The 27,109-nt window shown below is 44.2% G+C and overlaps 1 protein-coding gene across 6 annotated transcripts in view; it reads left to right on the forward strand.

Annotated features, from left to right (window-relative positions):
- The window catches only part of LOC143806742 (sodium/calcium exchanger 1-like), a 141,498-nt gene that overhangs the window by 104,027 nt on the left and 10,362 nt on the right, over positions 1-27,109 (forward strand). For all 6 annotated transcript variants that reach the window (XM_077287587.1, XM_077287584.1, XM_077287586.1 and 3 more), the window contains 2 exons: positions 21,532-21,626; positions 23,373-23,491. In XM_077287587.1, coding sequence (XP_077143702.1) covers positions 21,532-21,626; positions 23,373-23,491 — 214 coding nt within the window. The remainder of the gene's footprint in view (positions 1-21,531; positions 21,627-23,372; positions 23,492-27,109) is intronic.

The following is a 27,109-nucleotide window of genomic DNA, read 5'->3' on the forward strand; positions in this document are numbered from 1 at the left end:
TTTTATTGCGGATGTCGCCCAGATGTTCACCTATCCTCCTCCTAAACTCTCTTATGGTTTTACCCACATAGGCCTTGCCACATCTGCAAATAATACGGTAAATTACGCCCTTAGTTTTACAATTGTCTAGAATTCTATTACTGTACATTTTACTGTAGGATTTTGTAGGCTGTCTGTGGGAAATTTTGCCCCTTTATCCAGAAGAGCATTTGTGAGGTTAGACTCTGATGTTGGAGGAAAGGGCCAGACTCACAATCTCCAATCTAGTTCATGCCAAAGAAGTTGGATAGGGTTGAGGTCTTGTTCTTCTACAACAAACGCCCTGGAGCACAGTCGTTCAGAATAGAATTGGACCTTCCCCAAATTGTTCCCAGAAAGTTAAAAGCTACAATTGTACAAAATGTCTTGTGCAGAAGTAATAAGATTCCCTTTCACTGGAACTAAGGAGCTAAGGCCGACCCCTGAAAAACAAGCCCATAGCGTTATCCCTCCACCAAACGTTACAGCGGGAAAAATGTAGTCAGGCGAGTAACGTTCTCATGGCATTCACCAAACGCAGGTTCCTCATCAGATGCCAGATATAGAAGTGTGATCCGTCACTGCACAGAACACGTTTTCACTGCTCCAGAATCCAGTGGTGGCGGATTTACACCACTCCATCCAATGCTCGGCATTGTGCTTGGTGATGTAAGGCTTCAAGCAGTGTTTCTGCTAATACCAGAGGAGGTCTGGACTCTGCAGTTATGGAGTCAGCAGAGTGTTTGTGACTTTTCTGCCCTAAGCTCCTCAGCACTTAGTGACCCCGCTCTGTAACATTACACGGTCTCCACTTGGGTTCATTTCACTTCTCAATAATATCACTTACAGGTGATGGGGGAAGATTTAGGAGGGGAGAAATGTCATGAACGGACTTGTTACCCCGGTGGCTCCTATTACAGGACCGCGCTGGTATCAGGGAGCTCTGCACCACCAGCCGAACTGTCACATGGTAGTAAAGGCAGTCAGGATGGCGGTGGGCTGGATGTTAAACATCGGGGGTGAGGGGCCAGAAATTATACACTGGGGGCATTGGGACTAAATGAAAGATACTTAAACAATTAAGAGATGCGTCCCAATACTTATGTGCTTTTTTCAACTATACTATGTAATTTATTTAGAGAGTTTTGCACTGTTGATTATTTAAAAAAATTCGCAACAACATTTTTCACCTTTAAAATTCTTTATAAGAAAAGTAATGCAGCCGACCTTAAAAAATATACTCACTATATTGCTGGATTAGTGTGAATAACGTCTCACCAAAAAAAACTAATACCATAAAAATAATTTTTATTATGTAACTCTTAAAAAATACCCAATAACCTAAAAACAAACCACACCAAACAATTAATGATTCACTATACTAGTGCAAATTGCCTCTTCTGAGAAAAAGAGGACTTAACTCTATAGCGCCACCTGTTGGAAGTAGCGATCCTACAAGTCACAATCAACCCTTTAACGAGTCGTGCAATATGACTTAGGCCGGTTTCACACGTCAGTGGCTCCGGTACGTGAGGTGACAGTTTCCTCACGTACCGGAGACACTGACACACGTAGACCCATAAAAATCAATGCATCTGTTCAGATGTCATTGATTTTTTGCGGACCGTGTCTCCGTGTGCCAAACACGGAGACATGTCAGTGTTCGTGGGAGCGCACGTATTACACGGACCCAATAGAGTCAATGGGTCCGTGTAAAACACAGACCTCACACGGACGTTCTCCGTCTGGGGTCCGTGTGCGTGCAGGAGACAGCGCTACAGTAAGCGCTGTCCCCCCCGCATGGTGCTGAAGCCGCGATTCATATGTTCCCTGCAGCAGCGTTTGCTGCAGAGAAAATATGAATAATAGTGTTTAAAATAAAGATCTATGTGTCCGCCGCCCCCCCACCCCCTGTGCACCCCCCCGCTGTTCAGAAAATACTCACCCACTCCCACGTTGGCTGTCACTCCTTCCTCTCTGCCCCGCGCCTCCTACTGTATGCGGTCACGTGGGGCCGCTCATTTACAATCATGAATAGTCGGCTCCGCCCCTATGGGAGGTGGAGCCACATTCATGACTGTAAATGATCGGCCCCACGTGATCGCATACAGGAGAAGATGGGGCCAGACCAGGAAGGAGCGACAGCCAACGAGGGAGCGGGTGAGTATTTTCTGAACAGCGGGGGGGGGGGGGGGGGGGGGCGCACAGGGGGTGGGGGGGCGGCGGACACATAGATCTTTATTTTAAACATTATTATTCATATTTTCTCTGCAGCAAACGCTGCTGCAGGGAACATATGAATCGCGGCTTCAGCACGATGCAGGGTACCACACGCGTGGGTACCACATGCTCCGTGTGGTACCCACTCGCCATACGGGCGGCACACGTGTGCCGCACGTATGGCCTACGTGAGTTCCCAGGCACACGGACACGGATAACAACGGTACCGATTTATTCCGGTACCGGAATTATCTGGACGTGTGGGACAGCCCTTAGGATAAAAGCCAAATCAGTATCTCAATTCGCAGACACGGTGTTTCGGGCTGTTGGCCCTCGTCAATACTAGCAACACTCCCGGGTGGGTGGGGGATGGGTATCCCTGTTAGACGCTTGTAATCCCTACCTGAACCCTACCTGTCTGCGGAGGTTGGCACCCTCTTGGACGCAATATGGCACCCCCGCTCCTCGGCGGCTTGCCCTTATCTCCCTAACCAATCCCTAGTATACACACAAATAAGGGATTCCCCGAAAAATGCCCCTACACAGGGATACAACACATAACAACTTGTCTAGATTATAGCCAAAAAGAAGGGAGAGTAGGACAAAAAACTAAATCAAACAAAAAAATAGTACAATGAATTTAAACCAATCTGATATTCTGGGAGCATAAATAAAAAGATGTCTAGCCTACCAGATCCCTAGAGCAATCCCTGCCTGTCAGCGGAGGTTGGCACCCTCTTGGATGCAATGTGGCGCCCCTCCCTCGTGTCCCTAACAGTCTCCTGGGTTATGGATGAATATACACCCAGACACTGGGTAATCACAAGGTATCAAACTTCTGCATTCAAAATTGGAGACAACTCTTAGGGATCTTCGGCTCAAAAATACACAGGTCAACAAAAAAATTTTTTTTTCTGGTGTCCAAAATATTTTAATGAATTTGGGGTATTTTTGGGGTGCTGATTCTGAATATGCTATCAGTTTTGCCAGATTGGCTCAAGTTTTTGACATTTTTGGTATCTTATTTATAGCACTTGTTGGTAAATGCGACGCATCATCTCATTAATTTCTTTGGATTAGTACTTGAACTGAGCAGTTCTCAATACAGTTTTGTGTTAATTAGTGTTCTATAAGTTTGTTCATAGCTTGATTTTTGCACTAACTTTATGTTGTTGTCTGTTTTCCAGTGAAAAGCATGAACTCATCAAGAAGAAGTTGTCTTAACGATCCAGACTCATTCTGTTACATTTGTGGTGAATACACACTGCCAAAACATAGAAGAAACATAACAGACTTCGTAAAAAAAGTGTATTTTGCCTATTTTGGGGTTATGCTTGGGGACCAAGACAAGTTTTGGGCACCACACATAGTGTGCAAAGCATGTATCGAATTATTACGAAAATGGAGCAAAGGACAAAGAAAAAGCTTCAAATTTGGTGTTCCAATGGTGTGGAGAGAGCCAAAAAATCATCATGATGACTATTATTTCTGTGCAGTGCAAGTGCAAGGATTCAGTAAGCATAAGAAACGAAAATGGGAGTAACATGGAATCTGCAAGAAGGCCTGTCTGTCCCTCATTGTGAAGATGTGCCTGTACCTGTGTTTACCATAAATAACAGTCATCATGATGATTTTTTGGCTCTCTCCTGTTATGACCCCAATGGCAGAGGGTCTCAAAAGTACATACCAAGTCTGCAAACACAAAAAAACAGCTCATAGGGCAGTGGTAACTGGGCTGACCATATATCTAATCCTAGCATCACAAATAGCAGCAGCCGGGGAACGTGCCTACGTTGGTTCTAGACGTCTCGCACCAGCCGGAGAACTAACTAACCCTAGAAGGGAAAAGATAGACCTTTCTTGCCTCCAGAGAAAAGACCCCAAAAGTTGGATACAAGCCCCCAACAAATAATAACGGTGAGGTAAGGAGAAAAGACAAACGTAAGAATGAACTAGATATTTAGCAAAGAGAGGCCCACTGACTAATAGCAGAATATAGTAAGATGACTTATATGGTCAGCAAAAACCCTATCAAAATTTCCACGCTGGATATTCAAGAACCCCCGAACCGTCTAACGGCCCGGGGGGAGAACACCAGCCCCCTAGAGCTTCCAGCAAAATCAGGAATCACATTTAGTACAAGCTGGACAAAAAATAAGAGCAAAGCAAATAACCAAAAAACAAGGAAGCAGGACTTAGCTTAATTTTGCAAGATCCAAGACCAGCAGACAGGAGCAAACAGAAAGGAACTGATTACAACGATGCCAGGCACTGGACTGAGAAACCAGGAAGTTTAAATAGCAACACCCCTGGACTAACGACCCAGGTGGGTGCCAAACTGAGGAAAGACAATCCCAGAGTCATATCACTAGTGACCACAAGAGGGAGCCAAAAAAGTCTAATTCACAACAGTACCCCCCCTTTAAGGAGGGGTCACCGAACCCTCACCAAGACCACCAGGGCGATCAGGATGAGCAGCGTGAAAGGCACGAACTAAATCGGCCGCATGCACATCAGAGGCAACCACCCAGGAATTATCCTCCTGACCATAGCCCTTCCACTTGACCAGATACTGAAGCCTCCGCCTGGAGAGACGAGAATCCAAGATCTTCTCCACCACGTACTCCAACTCGCCCTCAACCAACACCGGAGCAGGAGGCTCAACAGAAGGAACCACAGGTACAACGTACCGCCGCAACAAAGACCTATGGAACACGTTGTGAATGGCAAACGACACCGGAAGATCCAAGCGAAAGGACACAGGATTAAGGATTTCCAATATCTTGTAAGGACCGATGAAGCGAGGCTTAAATTTAGGAGAGGAGACCTTCATAGGAACAAATCGAGAAGACAGCCATACCAAATCCCCAACACGAAGTCGGGGACCCACACCGCGGCGGCGGTTGGCAAAACGCTGAGCCTTCTCCTGTAACAACTTCAAGTTGTCCACCACATGATTCCAGATCCGCTGCAACCTATCCACCACGGAATCTACCCCAGGACAGTCAGAAGGCTCCACATGTCCCGAGGAAAAACGAGGATGGAAACCAGAGTTGCAAAAAAATGGCGAAACCAAAGTAGCGGAACTAGCCCGATTATTAAGGGCAAACTCAGCCAACGGCAAGAAGGTCACCCAATCATCCTGATCTGCAGAAACAAAACACCTCAAATAAGCCTCCAGAGTCTGATTAGTTCGCTCCGTTTGTCCATTAGTCTGAGGATGAAAGGCAGACGAAAACGACAAATCAATGCCCATCTTAGCACAAAAGGATCGCCAGAACCTGGAAACAAACTGGGATCCTCTGTCAGACACAATATTCTCAGGAATGCCGTGTAAACGAACCACATTCTGAAAGAACAAAGGAACCAGATCGGAAGAGGAAGGCAGCTTAGGCAAAGATACCAAATGGACCATCTTGGAAAAGCGATCACATACCACCCAGATGACAGACATGCCCTGAGACACCGGAAGATCTGAAATGAAATCCATGGAAATGTGTGTCCAAGGCCTCTTCGGGACAGGCAAGGGCAAGAGCAACCCGCTGGCACGAGAACAGCAAGGCTTAGCTCGAGCACAAGTCCCACAGGACTGCACAAATGACCGCACATCCCGTGACAAGGAAGGCCACCAAAAGGACCTAGCCACCAGATCTCTGGTGCCAAAAATTCCCGGATGCCCTGCCAACACCGAGGAATGAACCTCGGAAATGACTCTGCTGGTCCACTTATCAGGAACAAACAGTCTGTCAGGTGGACAAGAGTCAGGTCTACCAGCCTGAAATCTCTGCAACACACGTCGCAAATCCGGAGAAATGGCTGACAGGATAACTCCCTCTTTGAGAATACCAACTGGTTCTGCGACTCCAGGAGAGTCAGGCACAAAGCTCCTTGAAAGAGCATCAGCCTTCACATTCTTTGAACCTGGTAAATACGAGACCACAAAGTCAAAACGGGAGAAAAACAATTACCAGCGGGCCTGTCTAGGATTCAGGCGTTTAGCAGACTCGAGATACATCAGATTTTTGTGATCAGTCAAGACCACCACACGATGCTTAGCACCCTCGAGCCAATGACGCCACTCCTCAAATGCCCACTTCATGGCTAACAACTCCCGATTGCCAACATCATAATTCCGCTCAGCAGGCGAAAACTTCCTAGAGAAAAAAGCACATGGTCTCATTACAGAGCAACCAGGGCCTCTCTGCGACAAAACGGCCCCTGCCCCAATCTCAGAAGCATCCACTTCAACCTGAAAGGGAAGTGAGACATCAGGCTGGCACAAAACAGGCGCCGAAGTAAACCGGCGCTTCAACTCTTGAAAGGGTTCCACGGCTGCAGGAGCCCAGTTAGCAACATCAGAACCTTTCTTGGTCATATCCGTCAAAGGTTTAACAACGCTAGAAAAATTAGCGATAAAACGACGGTAGAAGTTAGCAAAACCCAAGAACTTCTGAAGACTCTTAACTGACGTGGGTTGAGTCCAATCATGAATAGCTCGGACCTTGACTGGGTCCATCTCCACCGCAGAAGGGGAAAAAATAAAACCCAAAAAGGGAACCTTCTGTACTCCAAAGAGACACTTTGAGCCCTTAACAAACAAAGCATTCTCACGCAAAACCTGAAACACCATCCTGACCTGCTCTACATGCGAGTCCCAATCATCAGAAAAAACCAGAATATCATCCAGATAAACAATCATAAATTTATCCAGATACTTCCGGAAAATATCATGCATAAAGGACTGAAACACTGAAGGAGCATTAGAGAGCCCGAAAGGCATCACCAAGTACTCAAAATGACCTTCGGGCGTATTAAATGCAGTTTTCCATTCATCTCCTTGCTTAATGCGCACAAGGTTGTACGCACCACGAAGATCTATCTTGGTGAACCACTTGGCACCTTTAATCCGGGCAAACAAGTCCGACAACAGAGGCAAAGGATACTGAAATTTAACAGTGATTTTATTCAGAAGCCGATAGTCAATACAAGGTCTCAAAGATCCGTCCTTCTTGGCCACAAAAAAGAATCCCGCACCAAGAGGGGAAGAGGATGGACGGATATGCCCCTTCTCCAGAGATTCCTTGATATACGAACGCATTGCGGTATGCTCAGGTACAGACAGATTAAATAATCTTCCCTTAGGAAATTTACTACCTGGAATCAAATCTATTGCGCAATCACAGTCCCTATGAGGAGGAAGAGCACTGGACCTGGACTCGCTGAATACATCCTGGTAATCAGACAAATACTCAGGAACTTCCGAAGGAGTAGAGGAAGCAATAGACACCGGCGGGGAATCACCATGAATTCCCTGACAGCCCCAACTTGACACAGACATTGCCTTCCAATCCAAGACTGGATTATGGGTCTGTAACCATAGCAGACCCAAAACGACCAAATCATGCATTTTATGCAGAACAAGAAAACGAATCACCTCCCGATGTTCAGGAGTCATGCACATGGTTACCTGTGTCCAAAACTGCGGTTTATTTTCCGCCAATGGCATAGCATCAATACCTCTAAGAGGGATAGGATTTACCAACGGCTCAAGAACAAAACCACAGCGCTTGGCAAACGACAGATCCATAAGACTCAGGGCAGCACCTGAATCCACAAACGCCATAACAGGGTAGGAGGACAATGAGCAAATTAAAGTCACAGACAAAATAAATTTAGGTTGCAAATTACCAATGGCGACAGGACTAACAAACCTAGTTAGGCGTTTAGAGCATGCTGATATAACATGTGTAGAATCACCACAGTAAAAACACAACCCATTCTGACGTCTATGATTTTTCCGTTCATTTCTAGTCTGAATTCTACCACATTGCATTAAATTAGGTGTTTGTTCAGACAACACCACCAGAGGATTCGCGGCTTTGCGCTCCCGCAAACGCCGGTCAATTTGAATAGCCAGCGCCATGGAATCATTCAGACCTGTAGGAATGGAGAAACCCACCATCACATTCTTAATGGCTTCAGAAAGGCCATTTCTGAAATTTGCGGCCAGAGCACACTCATTCCACTGAGTAAGCACGGACCATTTCCGAAATTTTTGGCAATACACTTCAGCTTCATCCTGACCCTGAGAAATAGCCAGCAAGGCCTTTTCTGCCTGAATTTCAAGATTGGGTCCCTCGTAAAGCAATCCGAGCGCCAGAAAAAACGCATCAATATTTGCCAATGACGGATCTCCTGGCGCTAGCGAGAAGGCCCAATCCTGAGGGTCGCCCCGTAAGAAAGAGATAACAATTTTTACTTGCTGAGCTGAGTCTCCAGATGAACGGGGTCTCAGAGATAGAAACAATTTACAATTATTCCTGAAATTCCTAAACTTAAATCGGTCTCCAGAGAACAGTTCAGGAATAGGTATTTTAGGTTCAGACATTGGACTACTGGTAACAAAATCTTGTATGCCCTGCACACGAGCAGCAAGCTGATCCACACTTGTAATCAAAGTCTGGACATTCATGTCTGCAAGCACAAGCCACTCAGAGGTAAAGGGGAGGAAAAAAGAGAGGAAAGAAAAAAAAAAAAAAAAAAAACTCAGACTTTTCTTTCTTGTAATCTCACTTCTGCAATGCATTAAACATTCAACCTTGGCCTGGCATACTGTTATGACCCCAATGGCAGAGGGTCTCAAAAGTACATACCAAGTCTGCAAACACAAAAAAACAGCTCATAGGGCAGTGGTAACTGGGCTGACCATATATCTAATCCTAGCATCACAAATAGCAGCAGCCGGGGAACGTGCCTACGTTGGTTCTAGACGTCTCGCGCCAGCCGGAGAACTAACTAACCCTAGAAGGGAAAAGATAGACCTTTCTTGCCTCCAGAGAAAAGACCCCAAAAGTTGGATACAAGCCCCCAACAAATAATAACGGTGAGGTAAGGAGAAAAGACAAACGTAAGAATGAACTAGATATTTAGCAAAGAGAGGCCCACTGACTAATAGCAGAATATAGTAAGATGACTTATATGGTCAGCAAAAACCCTATCAAAATTTCCACGCTGGATATTCAAGAACCCCCGAACCGTCTAACGGCCCGGGGGGAGAACACCAGCCCCCTAGAGCTTCCAGCAAAATCAGGAATCACATTTAGTACAAGCTGGACAAAAAATAAGAGCAAAGCAAATAACCAAAAAACAAGGAAGCAGGACTTAGCTTAATTTTGAAAGATCCAAGACCAGCAGACAGGAGCAAACAGAAAGGAACTGATTACAACGATGCCAGGCACTGGACTGAGAAACCAGGAAGTTTAAATAGCAACACCCCTGGACTAACGACCCAGGTGGGTGCCAAACTGAGGAAAGACAATCCCAGAGTCATATCACTAGTGACCACAAGAGGGAGCCAAAAAAGTCTAATTCACAACACTCTCCACACCATTGGAACACCAAATTTGAAGCTTTTTCTTTGTCCTTTGCTCCATTTTCGTAATAATTCGATACATGCTTTGCACACTATGTGTGGTGCCCAAAACTTGTCTTGGTCCCCAAGCATAACCCCAAAATAGGCAAAATACACTTTTTTTACGAAGTCTGTTATGTTTCTTCTATGTTTTGGCAGTGTGTATTCACCACAAATGTAACAGAATGAGTCTGGATCGTTAAGACAACTTCTTCTTGATGAGTTCATGCTTTTCACTGGAAAACAGACAACAACATAAAGTTAGTGCAAAAATCAAGCTATGAACAAACTTTTAGAACACTAATTAACACAAAACTATATTGAGAACTGCTCAGTTCAAGTACTAATCCAAATAAATTAATGAGATGATGCGTCGCATTTACCAACAAGTGCTATAAATAAGATACCAAAAATCTCAAAAACTTGAGCCAATCTGGCAAAACTGATGACATATTCAGAATCAGCACCCCAAAAATACCCTAAATTCGATTAAATATCTTTGGCACCAAAAATGCTGTTGACCAGTGATATGAGAATATCGTGAAAAGGATATTTAAGGCTGAATAAAAACCACACTCATCTATATGTCACTGAAGTCCCAATGGTAAAATATCCCTGGTGACTTGAGTTTAAATCATTTGCAGCCCAACCCAGAAACCAATTCAATATTCTGTAGCATGCTTATTTGCAGTGTTATCTAAGCATGCTTATTAACAATGATTGTATTCCATTTAGATGTAATAAATATGTTTGTTTTTAAATATGTTCAGTAATAATACCATATATCCTTTATATGCCCTCACCAAAGGCATCATAGCACATCGGTTGTTGGTTTTTATATATACAAAAAAAAAATAATTTAATATCAAAAATGCCGTCCCCTTTCTGGAATCAAAGTGAGAGATATTTTCACAAATTATTTTGTTTCTCCTCAGGGTGCTACTCCCTGGCAAGATTATGCTGTTTATCAGATGTGATTTTCTTATTTTCAAAATATATTATCAACATAAAATATTTTTGTCTACAGAAACAGTACTCTGTGTGTTGTATTTCCTTAATTACCAGATGATTATGAACAGAGCATATGTGTGAGATGTAAGAATGATTGGTCCACAAACATCAATTGGCTTTTGACAACATTTTTTACTTAGAGCAAAAGCCTTTTTTTGTAAACTTTTAACCATATTTTTTTCATATGGTTATAATTTTTTTGTTTTGTTTTGTATTTTTTTAGAAAAAAAAAAAAAAAACAGAACAAAGTGCAAATATAGCACAAAATAACCCAAAACATGGTTATGCATAACAAAGGAAAACAAAAACTTTGGCTTACAGATTCCTGTAAGTTGGCGATGGTGATGGCGGCAGCTCAGGGTCCTGCTCAGGTGGCCTTTGTTGGGCCAATTGTCCTTCACCCTATGTGGATGCTGTGGGTTGCTGAGCCAAATACAGGCCTTGTTCATATTGGCCAGTTGGGTATTGCCCATAAGGTATTTGTCTCTGGCCTTCATGCTGATGGACATATTGGCTGGACTCATACCCATCCCCAAAATGGCCATGTTGTCCAAACCCAGGTTGTGACCAGCCTACAGCACTGGGTCTGGAAAAGTGGCCATATTGGGAAGGTGGGTTGTAGGCTGCCATTTGGTACGGTGCTGGCCTTTGTTGATTTTGGGTTGGGAGGGGTTGGGGTGTAGACATACGTGGAGGAGGTGCTTCAAATCCTGATTGACCATGCACCTGTTGACTTATTTGAAGGCGCAAGAGGTTAGTTTGTGAAAGCTGCCTTCTCTCAAGAAATTCAAAAACCTCATAGGGGTTATTTGGAGGGGTGCTTAAATCAATAAGGATTTGAATACACCCTCTCACACGTAGCCTCACCTCACGGGGAAGGAGATGAAGGTACCGGGCCAGGCTTCGAGCAAAGGCCTCCTCTCCATCATCCGTGGCTGTCCTGGCCAAATACAGGTCCTTCTCAAAAAATTAGCATATAGTGTTAAATTTCATTATTTACCATAATGTAATGATTACAATTAAACTTTCATATATTATAGATTCATTATCCACCAACTGAAATTTGTCAGGTCTTTTATTGTTTTAATACTGATGATTTTGGCATACAACTCCTGATAACCCAAAAAACCTGTCTCAATAAATTAGCATATCAAGAAAAGGTTCTCTAAACGACCTATTACCCTAATCTTCTGAATCAACTAATTAACTCTAAACACATGCAAAAGATACCTGAGGCTAAAAACTCCCTGCCTGGTTCATTACTCAAAACCCCCATCATGGGTAAGACTAGCGACCTGACAGATGTCAAGAAGGCCATCATTGACACCCTCAAGCAAGAGGGTAAGACCCAGAAAGAAATTTCTCAACAAATAGGCTGTTCCCAGAGTGCTGTATCAAGGCACCTCAATGGTAAGTCTGTTGGAAGGAAACAATGTGGCAGAAAACGCTGTACAACGAGAAGAGGTGACCGGACCCTGAGGAAGATTGTGGAGAAGGACCGATTCCAGACCTTGGGGAACCTGAGGAAGCAGTGGACTGAGTCTGGTGTGGAAACATCCAGAGCCACCGTGCACAGGCGTGTGCAGGAAATGGGCTACTGGTGCCGCATTCCCCAGGTAAAGCCACTTTTGAACCATAAACAGCGGCAGAAGCGCCTGACCTGGGCTACAGAGAAGCAGCACTGGACTGTTGCTAAGTGGTCCCAAGTACTTTTTTCTGATGAAAGCAAATTTTGCATGTCATTCGGAAATCAAGGTGCCAGAGTCTGGAGGAAGACTGGGGAGAAGGAAATGCCAAAATGCCTGAAGTCCAGTGTCAAGTACCCACAGTCAGTGATGGTGTGGGGTGCCATGTCAGCTGCTGGTGTTGGTCCACTGTGTTTCATCAAGGGCAGGGTCAATGCAGCTAGCTATCAGGAGATTTTGGAGCACTTCATGCTTCCATCGGCTGAAATGCTTTATGGAGATGAAGATTTCATTTTTCAGCACGACCTGGCACCTGCTCACAGTGCCAAAACCACTGGTAAATGGTTTACTGACCATGGTATTACTGTGCTCAATTGGCCTGCCAACTCTCCTGACCTGAACCCCATAGAGAATCTGTGGGATATTGTGAAGAGAAAGTTGAGAGACGCAAGACCCAACACTCTGGATGAGCTTAAGGCCGCTATTGAAGCATCCTGGGCCTCCATAACATCTCAGCAGTGTCACAGGCTGATTGCCTCCATGCCACGCCGCATTGAAGCAGTCATTTCTGCCAAAGGATTCCCGACCAAGTATTGAGTGCATAACTGAACATTATTATTTGTTGTTTTTTTTTTGTTTGTTATTAAAAAACACTTTTATTTGATTGGTCGGGTGAAATATGCTAATTTATTGAGACAGGTTTTTTGGGTTATCAGGAGTTGTATGCCAAAATCATCAGTATTAAAACAATAAAAGACCTGACAAATTTCAGTTGGTGGATAATGAATCTATAATATATGAAAGTTTAATTGTAATCATTACATTATGGTAAATAATGAAATTTAACACTATATGCTAATTTTTTGAGAAGGACCTGTAATTGAGGACCCCAGCATCCACATCCCTCCTAGTGGCTTGCAGCTCTCTCCTTCTGCAGCCTCTGCGTAAAGCCCCAGATGCCTGTGGGGAGGACACCAGTGGGAGAGTAGGGCTGCTGTTGTGTCCATGCTCTTCCTGGCTTACAGGATCAGGTGGTGCTGCTGATGTTGATGGGGCTGCATCTTGTAAACTTGGTGCAGTCTGTTGTGATGCAGAAGCCGATGTTCCAGGAAGGATGGATGATGTGGAAGCGAAAGATGGGCCTGCCACCTCTTCGTCAACAGCAACTGGATCTATCACAACCTCTGAGTCCGACCCGGTCTCCCTCTCAGTGAGGTTCGATTGAGTTATGTTATGAAAAAAATTTAAATAATACGCCAAATAAATATTTGAGCCATTTTCTAACAAGTTTAGTATACATGTGTGACCTCGTCTCTCGGTAATTACCTACACGCAACCACAGATCCTCACAAGATCTCCTTCTGTACTCCCCTCTTATCTCCTCTTCCCACAATCGTATACAAGATTTATCTTGTGTATCACCCCTACTCTGGAACCCTCTACCACAACATATCAGACTCTCACCTACCATTGAAAGCTTCAAAAAGAGCATGAAGACCTACCTCTTCCGACAAGCCTACAACCTGCAGTAACCACCGATCGACCAAACCGCTGCATGAACAGCTCTACCCTCGCCTACTGTATTCTCACCCATCCCTTGTTGTAGATTGTGAGCCCTCGCGGGCAGGGTCCTCTCTCCTCCTGTACCAGTTATGATTTTTTTGTATTTTTTTATAATATTTTTTTTTATATGTATACCCCTCCTTACATGTAAAACGCCATGGAATAAATGGCGCTAGAACAAGAAAAAATAATATTAATACTAATATTAAAAAAAAAATGTGTTGTGCAGTTTCTACTTACTGTCTTAGATCCATACTGGCATTCAAAAAGGAAAGTCGATCGTAATATATGTACTTCATTTTTTTGGTTGTTGCTGCTGACCCACTTCTTGCCCGCTGCTGCCTTTCCCACCGGTACTGGTCCCTGATGCTGCGCCATCGTGTCATAACATCATCCACTGCAATGACATGGTAACAAATATTGTTTAAGCTCATTCTGCACATTGCTTAAAACAGTTGGCATTGAATGATCATATTTGAACGATGATAAAAAAATGCCTTCTTAAATGATTTGCATAAAGTTACAATTGGTTAAAAAAAAAACATTATACACGAGAAAAAGAAACAACACAAGGACAGGGTCCACTCCCCTCTGTACCAGTTTGGCGTAAACAAAAATAGTACCCAACGCAACATCTATATTAGCTATGTACGTAAACCCTTTCTCATGTTAATCATCTTTGTTTTTGCCGCAATCATGTAGGTAAAGCATTTTTCAAGGTTAATTAATGTCGCAACATGAGTGTACTTACAAAGTTGTGTCTGCTCCGCACATGGGCGTTGGGCATAATCTGGGAATAGGATCCTGTTGTGAATTTGCTTTTTGCTCCCTCTAGTGGTTACTAGTTTTTTGACTCTGGTTTTTCTGTCATTCCTTTTATCCGCACCTGGGTCGTTAGTTAGGGGTGTTGCTATATAAGCTCCCTGGACCTTCAGTTCAATGCCTGGCAACGTAGTTATCAGAGCTAGTCTGCTGTGCTCTTGTCTACTGATCCTGGTTCCAGTTATATCAGCTAAGTCTGCCTTTTGCTTTTTGCTATTTGTTTTGGTTTTGTATTTTTGTCCAGCTTGTTCCAAATCTATATCCTGACCTTTGCTGGAAGCTCTAGGGGGCTGGTGTTCTCCCCCCGGACCGTTAGACGGTTCGGGGGTTCTTGAATTTCCAGTGTGGATTTTGATAGGGTTTTTGTTGACCATATAAGTTACCTTTCTTTATTCTGCTATCAGTAAGCGGGCCTCTCTGTGCTAAACCTGGTTCATTTCTGTGTTTGTCATTTCCTCTTACCTCACCGTCATTATTTGTGGGGGGCTTCTATCCAGCTTTGGGGTCCCCTTCTCTGGAGGCAAGAAAGGTCTTTGTTTTCCTCTACTAGGGGTAGCTAGATTCTCCGGCTGGCGCGTGTCATCTAGAATCAACGTAGGAATGATCCCCGGCTACTTCTAGTGTTGGCGTTAGGAGTAGATATATGGTCAACCCAGTTACCACTGCCCTATGAGCTGGATTTTTGTATTCTGCAGACTTCCACGTTCCTCTGAGACCCTCGCCATTGGGGTCATAACAGGATCCCACAGATGGTCCTCCAAGCTGCCTCTTTCCTGGCCCGGTTGGCATAGCTTGTATCACGCTGATCCCAGATCTCAGGCCTTTCTCTTAATCCACCTGAAGACCCTCGTTCTGTAAAAAAGGAAAAATAAAAAATCATACCTTCCGTCGTTTAGTCTTGTCCCACGATGGAAATCCATCTGAAGGGGTTAAATCATTTTACAGCCAGGAGCTCTGCTAATGCAGTTGTGCTCTTGGATGTAAAACCCCGGGGAATGAATGGAAAGCAGGGGAATGTCCTGTAGTTACCTTGAGTCGCGGTGATGCGCCCTCTGCTGGATGTCCTCATATGAATAATGCATAGGTGTCATAATTGACGCCTCTCCATTATTAATCTGGCTTAACCCCTTAATCCCATATGACGTACTATCCCGTCGAGGTGACCTGGGACTTAATTCCCAGTGATGGGATAGTACGTCATATGCGATCGGCCGCCAGCTGACTATCGCAGCTGACATCTGGCACTATGTGCCAGGAGCCGTCACAGACCGCCCCTGGCACATTAACCCCCGGCACACTGCGATCAAACATGATCGCAGTGTACCGGCGGTACAGGGAAGCATCGCGCAGGGAGGGGGCTCCCTGCGTGCTTCCCTGAGACGATCGGTACAAGGCGATGTACTCACCTTGTACCGAGTGTCTCCTCCCTGCAGTCCCCGGATCCAAAATGGCCGCGGGGCTGCATTCAGGTCCTGCAGGGAGTACTTCCGGGTCCACAGCAGGCGCTGGCAAGCCTGCACAGCTGTATGTCAGATCGCTGATCTGACAGAGTGCTGTGCAAACTGTCAGATCAGCGATCTGTGATGTCCCCCCTGGGACAAAATAAAAAAAAAAAAATTTCCACATGTGAAAAAAATAAACTAAAAAAAATTCCTAAATAAAGAAAAAAAAATATATTATTCCCATAAATACATTTCTTTATCTAAAAAAAAACTAAAAAAAACCAATAAAAGTACACATATTTAGTATCGCCGCGTCCGTAGCGACCCAACCTATAAAACTGTCCCACTAGTTAACCCCTCCAGTGAACAACGTAAGAAAAAAAAAAAAACGAGCCAAAAAACGCTTTATTATCATACCGCCGAACAAAAAGTGGAATAACACACGATCAAAAAGACGGATATAAATAACCATGATTCCGCTGAAAACGTCATCTTGTCTCGCAAAAATCGAGCCGCCATACAGCATCATAAGCAAAAAAATAAAAAAGTTATAGTCCTCAGAATAAAGCGATGCCAAAATAATATTTTTTTCTATAAAATAGCTTTTATCGTATAAAAGCGCCAAAACATAAAAAAAGATATAAATGAAATATCGCTGTAATCGTACTGACCCGAAGAATAAAACTGCTTTATCAATTTTACCAAACGTGGAACGGTATAAACGCCTCCCCCAAAAGAAATTCATGAATAGCTGGTTTTTGGTCATTCTGCCTCACAAAAATCAGAATAAAAAGTGATTAAAAACTGTCACGTGTCTGAAAATGTTACCAATAAAAACGTCAACTCGTCCCGCAAAAAACAAGGCCTCACATGACTCTGTGGACCAAAATATGGAAAAATTATAGGTCTCAAAATGTGGAGACGCAAAAACTTTTTTGCTATAAAAAGCGTCTTTTAGTGTGTGACAGCTGCCAATCATAAAAATCCGATATAAAAAACGCTTTAAAAGTAAATCAAACCCCCCATCATCACCCCTTTAGTTAGGGAAAAATAATAAAATTAAAAAAATGTATTTATTTCCATTTTCCCATTAGGGCTAGGGTTAGGGTTAGGACTAGGGTTAGGGCTAGGGTTAGGGCTAGGGATAGGGTTAGGGTTAGGGCTAGGGTTGGAGCTAAAGTTAGGGTTAGGGTTGGGGCTAAAGTTAGGGTTAGGGTTGAGGCTAAAGTTAGGGTTAGGGTTGGGGCTAAAGTTAGGGTTAGGGTTGGGGCTAAAGTTAGGGTTAGGGTTGGGGCTAAAGTTAGGGTTAGGGTTTGGATTACATTTACGGTTGGGATTAGAGTTAGGGGTGTGTCAGGGTTAGGGGTGTGGTTAGGGTTACCGTTGGGATTTGGGTTAGGGGTGTGTTTGGATTAGCGTTTCAGGTAGAATTGGTGAGTTTCCACTGTTCAGGCACATCAGGGGCTCTCCAAACGCGACATGGCGTCCAATCTCAATTCCAGCCAATTCTGCGTTGAAAAAGTAAAACAGTGCTCCTTCCCTTCCGAGCTCTCCCGTGCGCACAAACAGGGGTTTACCCCAACATATGGGGTATCAGCGTACTCGGGACAAATTGGACAACAACTTTTGGGGTCGAAGTTCTCTTGTTATCCTTGGGAAAATTTGGGGGGCTAAAAATCATTTTTTGTGGGAAAAAAAAAGATTTTTATTTTCACGGCTCTGCGTTGTAAACTGTAGTGAAACACTTGGGGGATCAAAGTTCTCACAACACATCTAGATAAGTTCCTTGGGAGGTCTAGTTTCCAATATGGGGTCACTTGTGGGGGGTTTCTACTGCTTGGGTACATCAGGGGCTCTGCAAATGCAACGTGACGCCTGCAGACCAATCCATCTAAGTCTACATTCCAAATGGCGCTCCTTCCCTTCCGAGCTCTGCCATGCGCCCAAACAGTGGTTCCCCCTCACATATGGGGTATAAACGTACTCAGGACAAATTGGACAACAACTTTTGGGGTCCAATTTATCCTGTTACCCTTGTGAAAATACAAAACTGGGGGCTAAAAAAATCATTTTTCTGAAAAAAAAAAGAATTTTTATTTTCACGGCTCTGCGTTATAAACTGTAGTGAAACACTTGGGGGTTCAAAGTTCTCACAACACATCTAGATAAGTTCCTTGGGAGGTCTAGTTTCCAATATGGGTTCACTTGGGGGTTTGTACTGTTTGGGTACATCAGGGGCTCTGCAAATGCAACGTGACGCCTGCAGACCAATCCATCTAAGCCTGCATTCCAAATGGCGCTCCTTCCCTTCCAAGCTCTGCCATGCACCCAAACAGTGGTTTCCCCCCACATATGGGGTATCAGCGTACTCAGGACAAATTGCACAACAACTTTTAGGGTCCAATTTATCCTTTTACCCTTGTGAAAATACAAAACTGGGGGCTAAAAAATCATTTTTGTGAAAAAAAAAAGAATTTTTATTTTCACGGCTCTGCGTTATAACCTGTAGTGAAACACTTGGGGGTTCAAAGCTCTCAAAACACATCTAGATAAGTTCCTTAGGGGGTCTACTTTCCAAAATGGTGTCACTTGTGGGGGGTTTTAATGTTTAGGCACATCAGGGGCTCTCCAAACGCGACATGGTGTCCCATCTCAATTCCAGTCAATTTTGCATTGAAAAGTCAAATGGCACTCCTTCCCTTCTGAGCTCTGCCATGCGCCCAAACAATGGTTTACACCCACATATGGGGTACCAGCATACTCAGTACAAATTGCACAACAATTTTTGGGGTCCAATTCCTTCTCTTACCCTTGGGAAAATAAAAAATTGGGGGCGAAAAGATTTTTGTGAAAAAATATGATTTTTTATTTTTACGGCTCTGCATTATAAACTTCTGTGAAGCACTTGTTGGGTCAAAGTGCTCACCACAAATCTAGATAAGTTTCTTAGGGAGTCTACTTTCCAAAATGGTGTCACTTGGGGGGGGGGGGTTTTCAATGTTTAGGCACATCAGGGGCTCTCCAAACGCAACATGGCGTGCCATCTCAATTCCAGTCAATTTTGCATTGAAAAGTAAAATGGTGCTCCTTTCCTTCTGAGCTCTGCCATGCGCCCAGTGGTTTACCCCCACATATGGGGTATCAGCGTACTCAGGACAAATTGTACAACAACTTTTGGGGTCCATTTTCTCCTGTACCCTTGGTAAAATAAAACAAATTGGAGCTGAATTAAATTTTGTGTGAAAAAAAGTTAAATGTTCATTTTTATTTAAACATTCCAAAAATTCCTGTGAAACACCTGAAGGGTTAATAAACTTCTTGAATGTGGTTTTGAGCACCTTGAGGGGTGCAGTTTTTAGAATGGTGTCACACTTGGGTATTTTCTATCATATAGACCCCTCAAAATGACTTCAAATGAGATGTGGTCCCTAAAAAAAACGGTGTTGTAAAAATGAGAAATTGCTGGTCAACTTTTAACCCTTATAACTCCCTAACAAAAAAAAAATTTGTTTACAAAATTGTGCTGATGTGAAGTAGACATGTGGGAAATGTTACTTATTAAGTATTTTGCGTGACATATCTCTGTGATTTAAGGGCATAAAAATTCAAAGTTGGAAAATTGCGAAATTTTCAAAATTTTCGCCAAATTTCCATTTTTTTTCACAAATAAACGCAAGTTATATCGAATAAATTTTACCACTATCATGAAGTACAATATGTCACGAGAAAACAATGTCAGAATCGCCAAGATCCGTTGAAGCGTTCCAGAGTTATAACCTCATAAAGAGACAGTGGTCAGAATTGTAAAAATTGGCCCGGTCATTAACGTGCAAACCACCCTCGGGGCTTAAGGGGTTAATGTCACCTTACAATAGCAAGGTGACATTAACCCTTCATTACCCCATATCCCACCGCTACACGGGAGTGGGAAGAGAGTGGCCAAGTGCCAGAATAGGCGCATCTTCCAGATGTGCCTTTTCTGGGGTGGCTGGGGGCAGATGTTTTTAGCCAGGGATGGCCAATAACCATGGACCCTCTCTAGGCTATTAATATCTGCCCTCAGTCACTGGCTTTACCACTGTGGCGGAGAAAATTGCACGGGAGCCCACGCCAATTTTTTCCACGATTTAACCCTTTAATTTAATAGCTAGAGCGCCCAAATTTTGCACATACACACTACTAACATTAGTAGTGTGGAATATGCAAAAAAAAGGGATATGAGATGGTTTACTGTATGTAAACCATGTCTCATATCATGTCGGGTTTGGGAAGGAGATCGGAAAAGCCGGCAATTGGATTACCGGCTTTTCTGCTATCTAGCGCTGTATGAAATATAAATATATATACATATATGTGTCTCACTGACATATATATATATATATATACATATATATATATATATATATATATATATATATATATATACCTATTCTATGTGTAGACATTTATTCTACCTATTCTATTCTGTTCTGTCAGTGTGATTTTACTGTACACCGCACTGAATTGCCGGCTTTTCTAGAGAACACCAGTGCGTATTTCTCGCAAGTCACACGCATGGTCCGTGTGTAATCCGTATTTTTCTCGCCCCCATAGACTTTCATTGGTGATTTTTTTGCGCAATACAGTGACAAACGCAGCATGCTGCGATTTTCTACGGCCGCACAAGACCGTATAATACGGATCAGTAAAATACGGCAGATAGGAGCTGGGCCATAGAGAATCATTGTACCGTATGCAATTCGTATTTTCTGCACCTCTCATACGTCCGTAAAATTCGCTAGTGTGACGCCGGCCTCACTGCTGTCACCAGTGCTTGTAAAAAAAATGTATTTTCTTTTTAAGAAATGCAATGGTCTGTAGACACATAAATAGCGGAGGATTAAGGTTTGTTCATTGGGTAGAAATGATGAGTTTTCCTGCATTACATACCATCTCTTTTATTGTTGTGCTGCCTTTTAGGCAATAATTGTTTTCTATTCCCATTGTCACAGTCTGCTGCTCGGCCCGATGAAGGATTCTCAGTTGTATTATATTTATCGTATTGTTACGGTCGGGACTGGTTAATTCTTCATCCAATCTCATCATTCTGGTGCGATATCTTTACCCATAAAGAACAATAAACTAAATTACATTAGACCTTAATCTGTACCTGTTATATCTGGCTCTTCTTACATTCGGGACGTGTTCGGTTCCTCGTAGTAATCAGTGGTGCACAGTAGTTATCACCCCAGGTGTAATTTTGTTGAACTTTAGAATTCAATGTCTAAAATCTTCATATGTTGAATTCCTAATGCATGAAGTGAATGTACATGATTTATGGTCCACGTGCTCAATACACTGACTACATATCTTCTTCCAGGAGATATATTGAGATACAGATCATTGATGATGAGGAATATGAAAAAAACAAGAACTTCTTCATTGAACTTGGAGAACCCGAAATGCAGAGAGGAGGTAAAATAAGAAGGGTAATTCATAAGTTAGTGGGAATTAAACAGCGATTTATGTGGAGGAAGAAAAACTATTGGTGAAAAATAAAGCCGGTTTCACACTTCTGTGAAGTATGGAGCCTGCTTGGATTGGCCTGACCACCGGGTCTCCCAACCCAAGTTGATTGCTACATAGGAATTTATGATGCAGCTAGTTTGACTATCCTTGTCTCAAGCTCCATCCAGCAGCTACTCCGTGGACCCAACCCCAGGGACTCCATTGTAAAATCTCTGTATACAAAGTTAAAGAGTTAAGGCCGAGGTTCCTCTGGAACCTTTTAGGCTACTTTCACACTAGCGTCGGGCTCGGCCCGTCGCAGTGCGTCGGGCCGAGGTCACCGATGCTAGCGTTGTCTCCGCCGCACAACAGGGGCAGCGGATGCATTTTTCCAGCGCATCCGCTGCCCCATTGTGAGGTGCGGGGAAGTGCGGGGAGGTGGGGGCGGAGTTCCGGCCGCGCATGCGCGGTCGGAAAAAGCGGACCGTTGGGAGCAAAAAGCGTTACATGTAACGTTTTTTGCTCCCGACGGTCCGCCACAACACGGCGCAACCGTCGCACGACAAATGCGTCGCTAATGTTAGTCAATGCTGAAAAAACGCATCCTGCAAGCACTTTTGCAGGATGCGTTTTTTCGGCAAAATGACGCATTTCGACGTATTGCAGTTAACGCTAGTGTGAAAGTAGCCTTAGATGGAGTTCCTAGCTCCAAGTCTGTCTGAGGTAGCCTTTATGAGCTGTCAGCCTCAGAAAGACCTTAGAGTTATCTTCTTTCTGACACCATGTTACAGATTATTTTTTAATAAACGACTGTGTGCCACCACACAACCACCCACATAGAGCAGCGCCATGTGCATGAGGCCTAACAGAGGCTAAGAATAAGTAGTAGAGAAATATGATTATTTTAATGCCATTTTTTTATGTGAACTACACTTTTTTAATATAGCTAATGGCAAAATTGCAATATTAAACATTCCTCTTTACCGTTCCTGATGGCTAGAGACGAGTTCTCCAAGAAGATCATTTTGTGTTCCTCTGTCAGATGATGTTTATGCTGTGTTAGTCTACAGGGGAATGTATCATATTTATATTGTGAGAATTCGGAATAGAGAATGAGTGGGGCGACATTGCACAATGCCTGACCCCTGCTCCATTCAAACGGGGAACAGAAGTCCTTCGTTTATGCAATATGTGGTTGGACACCCATTTATCTAGAAGTTAGAGGATAGGTGATACGGTAATTTCATCATAGAATGCAGTAAGATGGCTGTATACATCGGAACAAGATAAGAACGCAATGCACGGACTGGCCGGCTGCTCTCCTGACCCAATCATAACAGCTTCATGTATTTCTATGCAGCTGTCACGCTTGAGCCGTTAGAGCCGCCTGCCAGTCTGTTCACTACGGTCTGATTTCTGATCTCATCACATGGATAAAATATGGCTTTAATCAGATTGCGTTTTGTTAAGGTTTCCAAAATGGGTGACTTCCAATGACAATCACAATGCATCTGCTTTGCTGCTTTTAGCCAGCGCCACACACTTTGAGTTGAGCATCAGGGCACATGCTTGACCACCGTGCCGTTGAAAATACCCCCATAAAATTATGGTTGCAAAGCAATGACTTGCCCAGCATGTATTCTCGTGCAGTAACTCTGTTTGTCAGCGCCAATAGAATTCATTGTGGTTTAACCTGTGATGTTTTCCACTTAGGTGAGACTGGTGGAAAATGGGTGGTATGTACCAAAAGCGGTGAGGAGATTGCAGGAAGTCCCAGTCTGGGAGAACATCGCAAGATGGAAATCATAATAGAAGAATCATATGAGTTCAAGGTGCGATGGAGAAGAAGAGAAAAGAGTGCACCCTAAGGATAGAATGGACGGTGACATTAGATAACTGCTGATAGCAGAAGTCAACAACCTAATGTCAGATGCATGGCTCCATATTTCTTCTGGATTTGTCAATTGGGCTGAGAGTTTGTCCTTGACCCACCACAGAACGTGCACATCTCACTTTAAAGAGGACCTGTCACTTGCTATTGATATTTAATTGTTTTACGTGATTTAACGTGCCGCTGTTCTCCTGAATCTGGAGTTATTTTTCTTTTGTTCCTGTGCCTCTCCTGTCCTGAGATATGGCCTCCTCTTCCCTGTATATAAACCCAGTCCTGTTTTCCAAAGGAGTGTGATCTTCTTAAAGACTACAAACAGAGGAGTTGAAAACCACATCCCCTTGGTAGCAAGACTAGGCCATATCTCAGGAACGGAGAGGCGGAAGAACAAAAGAAAAACAATGCCGGATTCAGGTAAACAGCGGCATTCACGCCAGGTAAAGATACTCTTTAATTTTCATTATAATCACTATACTTGCACACATAGATAATCAATAAGGTCAATAATAAATAATTTGTAAATCAGCCTTTAACATCTAAAGCTTAATGGCATACACTAATCTAAAAAGTCTAAGGGGATTGTCTTCTGCTGTACTTTTGTGGGCCATTATTGTGTCATGCCCTGAACCCTCTAGAAGATTCTATAGTACTTTGACAGACCAGTCTAACTGTAAAGAGGACCTGTCACTAGGTCGAAAGTGGCCAGTTTTTGCTCTTAATTTATTCCCACTACTTCTCTGATTATTAAGTTTTTTGTTTTTAAAAATTCTGCCATACGGTTCAAGCGATATGGATCTTTTTGTTTAGTGAGATGATAAGACAACCACTCACAATCGACCAATTCATGGAATGGGTGATCGCTTAGTATTGAATTTGCACACAAATAAGGCTTGTATAGGGCGCTGGTCACACAGCCAAGCACATCTATGTTGTCCTTGTCGTGAAGTATGGCAACAGAGAGATCATTCAAAATCCCACTGCTGCCACCACATGTGAAGAACCCACACCTCGCAACCCCGCCTGACGTCACTATTACGTCCGATGGATCGCGTAGTACGGTCTCCTCACTTACACCAATGTGATGCTCTGCACTCCTTGGGGACACGTAAGGTCAGCTTGGCACAATTTTATACAGACACTCCCTGTCCACATAGGTTCAGGGAACCACAGGGAATGAGAGGATGTGGCCCATGCAGTCGCTGTGGCACTACACTTGCTCACAACTCTGACAGGCCTCTTTCACTAGTACCAATGAAACAGTGCCTGGTCAGCCTGGTAGGACTGACTCCAGCTCCACGTTAGATATAAGTCCATTAATGGAATTATATTGAACCAGAAACCAGCCCCGATAGCATGGAAAATTAAGCCGAGCAGTCCAAGGTTAAATTACCGTATTTTCCGGCGTATAAGACGACTGGGCGTATAAGACGACCCCCCAACTTTACCAGTTAAAAAATAAAATCTTCTTAAAAGTCGGGGGTCTTCTTATACACCCTATGTCGTCTTATAGGGCCGGTGAATATGTGCCTTTTGGGGGGGGGAGTGATCCTGATGACGACGAGGGGGCGTCTCACAGGAAAGTGAGTATCCCCCATTACCTTATCGTAGCGGTGCAGCGTGGGGGTCTCAGTGCTGGGAGCGGCGGCTGCTGTGCTGTGGTGCGGCGGCTCCTCTTCTGCAGTGTGGGGCCTCTGGTGCTGTGGGGCGGTGGCGGCGGCGTATCTTCATGCAGTCGGGGCTCCTCCGGCATCTCATTAAAGCCTGGAGGCCCCGCCGGCAACTCCATCGGTACAATGCGGTGGCCTCCGGGAAAATGGCCGCTGCTCAGATTCAGATCTCGTCCTGAGATCTCGGGAGACGAGATCTGAATCTGTTCAGCGGCCATTTTCCCGGAGGCAGCTCAATAGGTGCGATGCGGTGGCCCGGCCGCTGGGGGCTGCGCATGCTCAGATTCAGATCTCGTCCCGAAATCTCGGGACACGAGATCTAAATCTAAGCAGCGGCCATTTTCCCGGAGGCCACCGCATTGTACCGATGGAGTTGCCGGCGGGGCTTCCAGGCTTTGAGATGCCGGAGGAGCCCCGACTGCATGAAGATACGCCGCCGCCACCGCCCCACAGCACCAGAGGCCCCACACTGCAGAAGAGGAGCCGCCGCCCCACAGCACAGCAGCCGCCGCTCCCAGCACAGAGACCCCACGCTGCAGCGCTATGATAAGGTAATGGGGGATACTCACTTTCCTGTGAGACGCCCCCTCGTCATCAGGACCACTCCCCCCCCCCCACCCACCATATACACCGGCGTGCAAGGCGATTCCCGGCGTACAAGACGACCCCCGACTTTTAAGAAGATTTTCAGGGGTTAAAAAGTCGTCTTGTACGCCGGAAAATACGGTATATATTTAATCATCTTCAACGCACACTAGACAATACACTATATGAACAATGGTTTGATATATGCAATGGTCAGATATGCAAATAGTGGTAGAACAAAGTATGCAGAATATAAGAGTCAGTTACCAGTCAGATGAAAAGCCTGGCTTGTGGGGGAGGGGTTGCCACATAAGAGGCTGGTGGTCCCCTTTGTTCCTCAACCTCTCAACACACGATATGTCATCCTGACTTTCCCCCCAAAAAACAATGGGCCATGCTTTACAGGAGCATTTAACCCCTATGGGTCACTCCCTCCTGTCACCTAGGCTGGACCTAAATTCCCTCCCCTTGCATCTAGCAGCTAAAAACTACAAAAAAATGAGAAGGGTCATAACTCCTTAATGGATGGTCCTAGGGATGTGGTTTTGGCACCATCGGATCTGGCCAGGCCCCTGCTACGCGTTGAGACCAAACATGGCTTTGCTACCTGGCTCCTACTAGCCATTCTACATAACCCCCACCCCAGGGCCGGACTGGGACTAAAATTCAGCCCTGGCATTTGAAGTTACACAGGCCCACTTGTCACATGGTGAATATGTAATATCTTTCTGCACCTGTAGGTCACAAGAAGTGAGGGGAGTGTAATACGACTATATAACATATAGTCACAGCTGTGCCCAGTATTACAGCTCAGTCCTATGTATTGCTCTTAGGTGCAGGAGCGGGCAAAACTGCTATTTTACACACAGAGTGGGGTCTCATAGATAATGAAGATGATGCTGCGCTCTACATGGTGCTGCGGCCTCTTCATATACAGTAGCTGATGGACAGTGATGCAAAGGGTCAGATACCAATGAGCTAATATTTATGTATTTATTTTACTCACTGATATAGCACCACAGGTCTTTACAGACGTTATCATCACTGTCCCCATTGGGGCTCACAATCTACATTCCCTATGAGTCTTTGGAATGTGGGAGGAAACCAGAGAACCGGAGAAAACCCACACAAACACGGGGAGAACATACAAACTCCTTGCAGATGTTGTCATTGGTGGGATTTGAACTCATGACCCCAGCGCTGCAAAGCAACAGTGCTAACCACTGTGCCACCAAAAATCTCTACAAAGGCCAAGATCTGTATTAACGCCATATCGTGACCATATAGCAGTAGATATCAGCTCTGCA

Source organism: Ranitomeya variabilis, chromosome 2, assembly GCF_051348905.1.
Source record: "Ranitomeya variabilis isolate aRanVar5 chromosome 2, aRanVar5.hap1, whole genome shotgun sequence".
NCBI classification, from domain to species: domain Eukaryota; kingdom Metazoa; phylum Chordata; class Amphibia; order Anura; family Dendrobatidae; genus Ranitomeya; species Ranitomeya variabilis.